The following is a 10,266-nucleotide window of genomic DNA, read 5'->3' as shown; positions in this document are numbered from 1 at the left end:
ACCGGATGTTAAAATCTTTAGCATCCGGTTGGAATTTCCATTCCCAAATATGGTCAGGGGAGGAAGCCCAGTCAGAGAATCAGAGGCAAATCGAGAGTTTTCACTCGCCAAAATCTGTCCAAATTAAACCCAACGCTACAGTAGCGGTGCGTATGTAACATCATTGAGGAAGACAAGGCAGAAAAAAATGCTATTGTTGTGATAATTGCGTTGTTTGCTCTATAACCTGTTAGTCATATACCTTGCCACCATGATATATATATAGGCCTAGACAAGTCAATATAAGACACAGTGGCAGAATAAATTCAACCACACCTTTGTTTCATCACAAAACCAGAGAGCAACACCTGTCTGTTGAACTCCACAAAGCATATTCCATGTAACAAACAGTTTTGTGATGTTACCTGCCTGCATATAGACTTGAAATCATTGGCCAATTTAATAAATGGAACACTAGTCACTTTAATAATGCCACTTTAATAATGTATACATATCTTGCATTACTCATCTCATATGTATATACTGTATTTTATACCATCTACTGTATCTCTATTCTATGCCGCTCTGTCATTGCTCATCTATATATTTATATGATCTTATTCCATTCCTTTACCTAGATGTGTGTGTATTAGGTAGTTGTTGTGAAAGTGTTAGATTACTTGTTAGATATTGCTGCACTGTCGGAACTAGAAGCAAAGCATTTTGCTACACTCGAATTAACATCTGCTAACCATGTGTATGTGACCAATAAAATTTGATTTGATTTGATTTACATGACCTACAGCATTGTCTGACAAATTCATGTGTCCGACATTTTCGGACTACAAAACAACTATTGATTTAGTACCACAGAGAGTTACCCGCAAGAGGCAAAGAAAACAGGAGCTGCCTCCACTATTCCAGCACCATTTCAACTTCAACATTTCAACATCTTCAAATCACCTATGTTTAGTCTAATACAGTGACAACTAAAGATACCAAAAACAATTTAGTCCAATCAACATAAGCTAGATATGATGTGGCTGTCCAAAGATTCTGATTTCTGTGTGTGTGTGTGTGTGTGTGTGTGTGTGTGTGTGTGTGTGTGTGTGTGTGTGTGTGTGTGTGTGTGTGTGTGTGTGTAAGAAGAAAAAACATGACTCACCCTACATGTAGAGAAACGCCAATGTCATCCTCCTCTCGTTCATGTTGACGAAACGGTCTATGACTCTGTCATACAGTACACGCTTTTAGTTTTGTTGTTCTTGGCTACCTGGCTAAAACGCTTGCACGCTCGCTAGCCTAGCTTCCTTTCATGGGCAACGATGAGCCAACTAGTTAAGATTAGCGTACTACATCTAACTACATATTGAACTTCCATCCTCTCAGGCCAGAGGCACAACAATTTATGAATTTATGGTTGGATCAGAATTGCCGTTTTAATAATTGGCCAGTAAGGAGAATTAAGTAAAACCACAAGTCCAAATCCCTATCTCCATACATGGCAAATTTAAGGAAGGGTCAATTTTAGCTAGCTGGATAGCCACCGGAGGACAACACCACAACGAGATACAACTATTCAAGTTTTTCCTGACAATGACATTTTGCTTTTGATGTGATTAGTGTGAAGCCAAATCCAAACTGGCTTCCCTTGACACTTTTTTTTGGGGTGCACGAGGACCATTCACAGTTGAGCTCACTCAGTTTAAATCAATGCGGATTTGCAATTATTTTATACTTTTTTTTATCAAGGGAGACCAAATGCTCACTGGCTTCCTTTGCATTCAATGGGATTATTTTGAACCTAAGCTTGTTGCCTACCTTCCAGGCTTTGGGACAACGACTCCCATTGTTAAGGCGGAGACATGAGCATCGCGTCATTATACAGTGCATTTGGTAATTATTCAAACCCCTTCACTTTTTCCACATCTTGTTACATTACAGCCTTATTCTAAAATTGATTAAATTGTTTTTTTCTCTTATCAATCTACACACAATACCCCATAATGACAATGACATAATTGCAGGAAATTTGTGATAAATTCACATTTTCTCTCCGCCCCATGGGAAAATGTGTAGAATTACCAAAAAGTTACTTTAAAAAAAAACGTAGAGGCTACTTCTGTCAAGAGGGGTGCAACAACAAAAAAATTGCACGTGAAGGGGGGGGGGGTACCAAATCTCGCTTAGGGCCAAAAATGCAATAGCTGTCCATGCTATACACTCGCGAACTGAAAGCATATGTACCATTTATTGGTTAGAGAGAGGTCTCAAATATCACCTTCATTTGTATGCCCTGTAGCTTTATCATCGCTGCAAAGTTGGTTCCTGTTTCAGTCACTTCTTTGGCCACGTTCGCATGGGTCTAACAAAAACACCTTAATGACTGGTTGACATATGGAATTGTTTTAAGAAGGTCACACCAAGGATCATTTAGTTATTTGATTTAGAATTTTAGGACCCCTTTAGGTGTAATTCTTTTTTTAATAAAAAATATTTGATGAAACATTTTCACCCATATTTCACCTTTCCATAGAGAGATCATATTAATGTGTAGCCCAAACTGTTCGGACAATACAAACAGAAGTTGTCAGATCAGCGGTACCGACTTCCGAGATGTCCCGTGACGCAACCCAAACCGTTCAAAAGCTACAGATGTTTTCGTGAGATTACTGATTTTCAGGATGTCTTATAGTCTGACAAACACCGCTGTAGCTCGGCCACCTTCCACCGCAGATGTGGAAGGCCGCCATTGGCGGATGTGGTGGATTGAGATGCAGCCCATGCAAAATGTATGCTAATTCGATTTACACGGGGGCGTGGACATCAACTCTAGGTTAAGAAGAGAAATTTTAGAAACAGGCGGGTTTATGATTGTGGCTGTGGTAACTAGTGATGTTAGTTACTAGTTACATGCAGCGTACCAGAGCAGTTCTTCCCCTGTCAGGAGAAATGGTTATGCATATTAATATGTTAATTGCATGCAAATAAAGGTTGCTTTGCTACCACACCCACAACGGAAGCGAAATCATGGTCTTAGATTTACAGGTGGAGGACTTCTGTGAGAGGTCGCTGTTGTGCCTGAATTCGACTTAAAACCAACAAGGAAGTCTGCTGACTTATGAATTGTTCATACCATGGATCATTTCGCTATTTGATTTGGAATTTTAGCACCCATTTAGGTATCAAAAATAAAATACAATTCAAGTATTTGATAAAATATTTAATTTGTCCTTAGTAGGTGTATCTTTGACTGGTGCTGTTTCTGTGTGAGTAGGTGTATCTTTGACTGGTGCTGTTTCTGTGTGAGTAGGTGTATCTTTGACTGGTGCTGTTTCTGTGTGAGTAGGTGTATCTTTGACTGGTGCTGTTTCTGTGTGAGTAGGTGTATCTTTGACTGGTGCTGTTTCTGTGTGAGTAGGTGTATCTTTGACTGGTGCTGTTTCTGTATGAGTAGGTGTATCTTTGACTGGTGCTGTATCTGTGTGAGTAGGTGTATCTTTTGACTGGTGCTGTATCTGTGTGAGTAGGTGTATCTTTGACTGGTGCTGTATCTGTATGAGTAGGTGTATCTTTGACTGGTGCTGTTTCTGTATGAGTAGGTGTATCTTTGACTGGTGCTGTATCTGTGTGAGTAGGTGTATCTTTTGACTGGTGCTGTATCTGTGTGAGTAGGTGTATCTTTTGACTGGTGCTGTATCTGTGTGAGTAGGTGTATCTTTTGACTGGTGCTGTATCTGTGTGAGTAGGTGTATCTTTGACTGGTGCTGTTTCTGTATGAGTAGGTGTATCTTTGACTGGTGCTGTTTCTGTGTGAGTAGGTGTATCTTTGACTGGTGCTGTATCTGTGTGAGTAGGTGTATCTTTGACTGGTGCTGTATCTCTGTGTTATTATTTTTTGGACACCTACATACTTCCATTAATTTGTATGCATTAGGCCAGTCTCGTGACACTTGTGGGGGTCATAGGGCAAAACGGAGAACACCATCGTGTTTGTGATAGTCTCCCCTCTCTAGGCGGATATGAGAAGGCCGATCTTTGAGGTGTCACCTGGTCTGACAAACCGTGCTGTAGCTCTGCCACTTTCCACTGCATATGCGGAAGGACGACATTGGTGGATACGGTGGATTGAGACGCAGTCCATGCTAAAAAGCAGATATCTCCAGTTTAAACTAACAGAATTTGTGGCAGATTTATTTATTATGTTACTTATATGGACGCACTGGTGCATCAATAGAGTCTAGGGGGTTAAATAATCAAAATCAACAAAACATACTGTAGCAAACTTTGCTATCCCTATTGGCGGGATGCGTAGGTGGTTTGTTTTTCACGCTGGAGACCCAGGTTCGCTTCCCTCTGTTTGCTACATTGGTGTCAAAAGTGGGATGGTGGCTGTAAGGCAGTCGGAACACATGGCCCCAATGTGTGAGGGGCGCTGAGGTTAGTCGAAGCACGTGCCTTCCCGTTTGTAGGAGGCAGTCTAGTGATTCTCGCCACGTTACAATTAGTTATCGAGCCATCTTACCAGCACCAGCTAGCTTTCTAGCAGGTTGTTTAAAGAAGAAGATATAAAAAAAAACGAACATGTTCACTATATTTGTGAGATTAGAACAACTTTCCAATGATAAATATAGCTAGTTATCTACAAAAACAGAATCATACAATAAATCACCCAAAATTGCTCACTCACCGTAACAGCAGATTGGTCAAATTATCCTTTTAGAGCATGCAGCAGGTTTGAAAATGTAATGTAAGCCCCGCCCTCGTAATTGAGTCAACCAACCAGAATAATTCTTCCTTTGGGGCAGAGCAGCCTTAATGCCCGCGTTCACATTATGTCGGGAAACCGTAAATACGACCTTCCTACTGGGATAAATGCACGTGAACACTCCTCCAACTTGTCGTTACGACTAGGAAACATGGCCATGATCTCTTTCCCACATGCTGAACACTGACTTCACGCACCACAAACATGGCCGTGATTTCGGCTGTCAATGGTGAGAACGGTTCTTGCGTTCCTTATGAGTTCTGAGCACGTGAACGCTCCATGTAGTTCCTCCGAAGTAGAAAAGTCGTTCCTCCGATCACTCCGACAGGACGTGAACGCTCCATGTAGTTCCTCCGAAGTAGAAAAGTCGTTCCTCCGATCACGCCGACAGGAGGTGAACGCGACATAAGTACATAAGTCATGACATTAAATGAGCACCTGCACATAGCACTTTACATAAACACAGCACTAGCTAAGCCTGTAATAGCGTCTTTACATAAACACAGCACTAGCTAAGCCTGTAATAGAGTCTTTACATAAACACAGCACTAGCTAAACCTGTAATAGCGTCTTTACATAAACACAGCACTAGCTAAGCCTGTAATAGCGTCTTTACATAAACACAGCACTAGCTAAGCCTGTAATAGTCTTTACATAAACACAGCACTAGCTAAGCCTGTAATAGCGTCTTTACATAAACACAGCACTCGCTAAGCCTGTAATAGAGTCTTTACATAAACACAGCACTAGCGAAGCCTGTAATAGAGTCTTTACATAAACACAGCACTAGCTAAGCCTGTAATAGTCTTTACATAAACACAGCACTAGCGAAGCCTGTAATAGAGTCTTTACATAAACACAGCACTAGCGAAGCCTGTAATAGAGTCTTTACATAAACACAGCACTAGCTAAGCCTGTAATAGAGTCTTTACATAAACACAGCACTAGCGAAGCCTGTAATAGAGTCTTTACATAAACACAGCACTAGCGAAGCCTGTAATAGAGTCTTTACATAAACACAGCACTAGCGAAGCCTGTAATAGAGTCTTTACATAAACACAGCACTAGCTAAGCCTATAATAGCGTCTTTACATAAACACAGCACTAGCTAAGCCTGTAATAGCGTCTTTACATAAACACAGCACTAGCTAAGCCTGTAATAGCATCTTTACATAAACACAGCACTAGCTAAGCCTGTAATAGCGTCTTTACATAAACATTCTAAAAAGTGCATTGTTCTATTCTTTAGTATACACAACATTAATCAGCTGTAGCTGACAAATGACTAGAAAAACAAGATCTCCCAAATGTAAAGAAACGTGAAAAAAGGCATGATAAGTTGAGATCAGTCCTCCTTCAGAGTGGTGAGAACAGCAGGTGGACACACACGGTCTTGAGCTGAGGACCCCATTTATACTCAAGTCAATGCCACCAACCTGACCTGTATTTAAAGGGATAATGCCGTCTGTACTGCTGACCCATATTTCAACTCATTCAGGTGGAGCAGTCAACCCCATTTAATGGTTGAGTGTCCTGTAGAAGACTGCTGTCATTATAATGACAATAATGCAGAGGAATGCCAGGAAGCCCACTGCCACCCCAAGTCCTGTAGAAGTGTCTGAGTTGTTGCTGGCAGTCTCCTGTTCTTTTATTGCCACACCTCTTTCTGCTCTGATGGTGATTGGAGTAGAGCTGATGGTTGTGTACCCTGTCACTCCATCTATAATTTCGGGAACAGCTCTCCTTCTCCTCCTGTTGTTACACTGTTTAAGAATACCGCAGGTGCTCTCCTCACAGAGACGGGTGATGCAGTGGAGGAAGTAGGTGGACATAATCTCACTTGGTTGCTCCATGAAGCGGAAGGCCGGGAAGGAGAAGCAGGCACGTTGACTCTCTCCGTTCTCTTTGATGACGGTCAGCGGGTCAACGTTGCAAGGGACAAAAAGGTTGAAAATAGTGGAGTTGTCACTGTAGGGTTGTGGAGAAACGGAGGCGTAGCATTGGTCCAGGAACACGTGGTAATGGGAGGTCAGGTTGGTGGCCTGGACTCGAGTGTAGATTTCGGTCCTCAGCTCAAGACCCTGTTTCGGAATGATTAAGGGCGAAATGTAGTTGTCATCACTGAAAAGATTAAGACTCAAAGTGCTGATGAAAGTACCATTGTTGTCCTTTACTGCAATGGAAGATGCAGACGTATAAATCTGGGTGTTGTTGGTCAGGTACTCTAGGGGATAGGCGCAGGAGTAGTAATACTTCAGCTCTGCGTTGTAAGTGACTGGCCCTGTGGTGGGATCATATGATCGCACCACCCCGCTGATGTTGACTGTCTGGAGGTTGGAGAAGTCAGAGAATATTCCTGTGCCTGCAGCGCTGGTTGTCCTGAAGAGGCTGCCACAGGAATTGGTTGTGTTGAGGGGGAATTCAAACCTCACGACCGGTGGAATCACACTTTGATCTAAGGTTCCCTTGCAGGCTGGGCCATTCATGACGCGGTTGAGGATAAGCAGGGACTCGTTGTAGCCAGTGTAAATTGCGGGGCAGATGAGGATAGCCAGGCCAATAGATTTGGTTCCACAAGTTACCGAGATGTCAGTGTATTGTGGCCGTCTTAAGTTTGTTCCACAGTCATTTAATTGTAGTTGGCTATTCTTTGCGACCATCATGGCAAAAAGGAAAAAGCTGAGAAGTTTCATTTTTGCGTTCCTTGCTGTGTTCATATCTTGACTGTCCTGCTTCGTTACAGGTGCTCTTATAGCCAGGGCTCCTTCTTGGGATAGGACAGAAACAAGGTCAATGTTGCTCTGTGTATTCAAACGATTACATTGTGTTGAGGGTGTCACGCAGAGAAAAATTGCCTATTTCTTTTGTCAATGTTCTTTAAAATACAGGTTCCCTTGGGCTGATATGATGTTTCATGGAGTGTTGAAAGTAAACAAAACCGTTGTTGGCCTCATTTTGACTCCCAACAATACCCTGTTGACCTTTCTCATGACCCAATGTGTTCATAAGAGAGCACACAATGGCCCAGAAGTTGAAGTTCTAGTCTGTTTATAAATCACATACACATGATATAGGTGGAGAACAGTGCCATTGTCACGATTGTCGTACGAAGGAGACCAAGGCGCAGCGTGTGTATCGTTCCACATTTTATATTAACTGTGAAACTATGCAGGACATACAAAATAAACTAATAAACAAAACAACAAACCGTGACGAAGAGGTGCAACATACACTAACTCAAAATAATCTCCCACAAACCCTAGTGGGAAAAACAACAACTTAAATATGATCCCCAATTAGAGACGACGATGACCAGCTGCCTCTAATTGGAGATCATCCCCCCCAAAAAAACAACATAGAAATACAGAAACTAGACCCACACAATATAGAAAATATAAACTAGACAAAAGCCCGTCACGCCCTGACCTACTCTACCATAGAAAACAAAAGCTTTCTATGGTCAGGATGTGACAGCCATGAAATTCTGACTTGCAGGTTCACCAATCAAAAAGTAATTAAGTGAATAAAATAGTACAACAAAATAAAAGCTAAATGAATAAAAATATGTTACACAATTTGCTAAAATACACTACATGACCAAAGGTACGTGGACACCCATTCAAATGAGTGGATTTGGCTATTTCAGCCAGGTGTATAAACAGGTGTATAAAATCGAGCACACATCCATGCGATCTCCAAATTAGGATCCCCATTAGCTGTTGCAAAAGCAACAGCTACTCTTCCTGGGGTCCACACAAAACATAATACAGAATTACATAATACAGAACATCAATAGACAAGAACAGCTCAAGGACAGAACTACATTTTTAAAAAGGCACACGTAGCCTACATATCAACGCGTACACACAAATATCTCGGTCAAACGTGGCCTCTTGATAGCATGCCACCTTTCCAACAAGTCAGTTTGTCAGATTTCGGCCCTGCTAGAGCTGCCCGGTCAACTATAAGTGCTGTTACTGTGAAGTAGAAACATTTAGGAGCAACAACAACTCAGCCGCGAAGTGGTAGATCACACAAGCTCACAGAATGGGACCGCCGAGTAAAAATCATCTTCCAATTCATCCCAAAGGTGTTTGATGGGGTTGAGGTCAGGTCTCTGCAGAGGCCAGTCAAGTTCTTCCACACCGATTTCTACAAACCATTTCTGTATATACTTTTCTTTGTGCACAGGGGCATTGTCATGCTGAAACAGTAAAGGGCCTTCCCAAAACTGTTGTCACAAAGTTGGAAGCACAGAATCGTCTAGAATGTAAGTGTATGCTGTAGCATTAAGATTTCCCTTCAGTGGAACTAAGGGGCCCGAACCATGATAAACTTTCCCAGACCATTATTCCTGCTCCACCAAACTTTAGAGTTAGCTTTCTCTTGGCATCCGCCAAACCCAGATTAGTCCGTAGGACTGCCAGACGGTGAAGCGTGATTCATCACTCCAGAGAATGCGTTTCCACTGCTCCAAAGTCCAATGGCGGTGAGCTTCACACCACTCCGGTCGACGCTTGGGATTTTGCATGGTGATATTAGGCTTGTGTGCGGCTGCTCGGCCATGAAAACCCATTTCATGAAGGTCCCAACGAACAGTTATTGTGCTGACGTTGCTTCCAGAGGCAGTTTGAAACTCAGTAGTGAGTGTTGCAACCTAGGACAGACAGTATTTATTTGCTACATGCTTCAGCACTCGGCGGTCTCGTTCTGTGAGCGTTTGTGGCCTACCACTTCGGGGCTGAGCCGTTGTTGCTTCTACAGTAGACGTTTCCACTTCACAGGGACAGCTGTGTACATTAGTTATCGTGTAGTTTTTAATCCCACCCTTCAGCTCCTCTCAACCCCCCCCCATCTATCTCTTAACAGCATCCATTTTTGCCTCATATTTTTCACCTGTGCTGTGATTTTTCACAAAAGTTCTGAACCTTTCTATTCTCATAGTTTCTACAGATTTTAAATTAATGATAAAAATGTTTGCTAAAAGTATTATGATATTATTGATCGATTGACTATGACTTTTCGAATCAAATTGTATTGGTCACATATATATTTTTTTAGCAGTTGTTATTGTGGGTGTTGTGCTATCTGTAGAGTTAGACAATGTTTGTCTATGGAGATTGCATGGCTGTGTGCTCGGTTCTATACACTAGTCAGCAACGGGTGTGGCTGAAATAGCCAAATTCACTAATTTGAAGGGGTGTCCACATACTTCTGTATATATAGCGTATTTGTTTTATTCAACCAAGTCAGTTAAGAACAAATTCCCCCTCAGCAGCCTGAAAAGATTTGGCATGGGTCCTCAGATCCTCAAAAGGTTTTACAGCTGTACCATTGAGAGCATCCTGACTGGTTGCATCACTGCCTGGTATGGAAACTGCTCAGCCTCCGACCGCAAGGCACTACAGAGGGTATTGCGTACGGCCCAGTACATCACCGGGGCCAAGCTACCTGCCATCCAGGAGTCCAGCCACCCTAGTCATAGACTGTTCTCTCTGCTACCGCGCGGCAAGTGGTAC

At 42.3% G+C, this 10,266-nt stretch overlaps 1 protein-coding gene across 1 annotated transcript; it reads right to left on the bottom strand.

Annotated features, from left to right (window-relative positions):
* Positions 1–46: 46 nt before the first annotated feature.
* LOC123729299 (zona pellucida-like domain-containing protein 1) lies at positions 47–8,691 on the bottom strand. The gene has a single exon (XM_082966794.1). It carries the CDS (start codon positions 7,462–7,464, stop codon positions 6,265–6,267), a length of 1,200 nt encoding a protein of 399 aa, XP_082822920.1. The 5' UTR covers positions 7,465–8,691; the 3' UTR covers positions 47–6,264.
* Between the last annotated feature and the right edge of the window lie 1,575 nt (positions 8,692–10,266).

The sequence above is a fragment of the Salmo salar genome, chromosome 20 (genome assembly GCF_965601325.2).
Source record: "Salmo salar chromosome 20, fSalSal1, whole genome shotgun sequence".
NCBI lineage: Eukaryota > Metazoa > Chordata > Actinopteri > Salmoniformes > Salmonidae > Salmo > Salmo salar.
The sequence above is the reverse complement of the archived record's forward strand: the minus strand, read 5'-3'. Positions and strand labels throughout refer to the sequence as shown.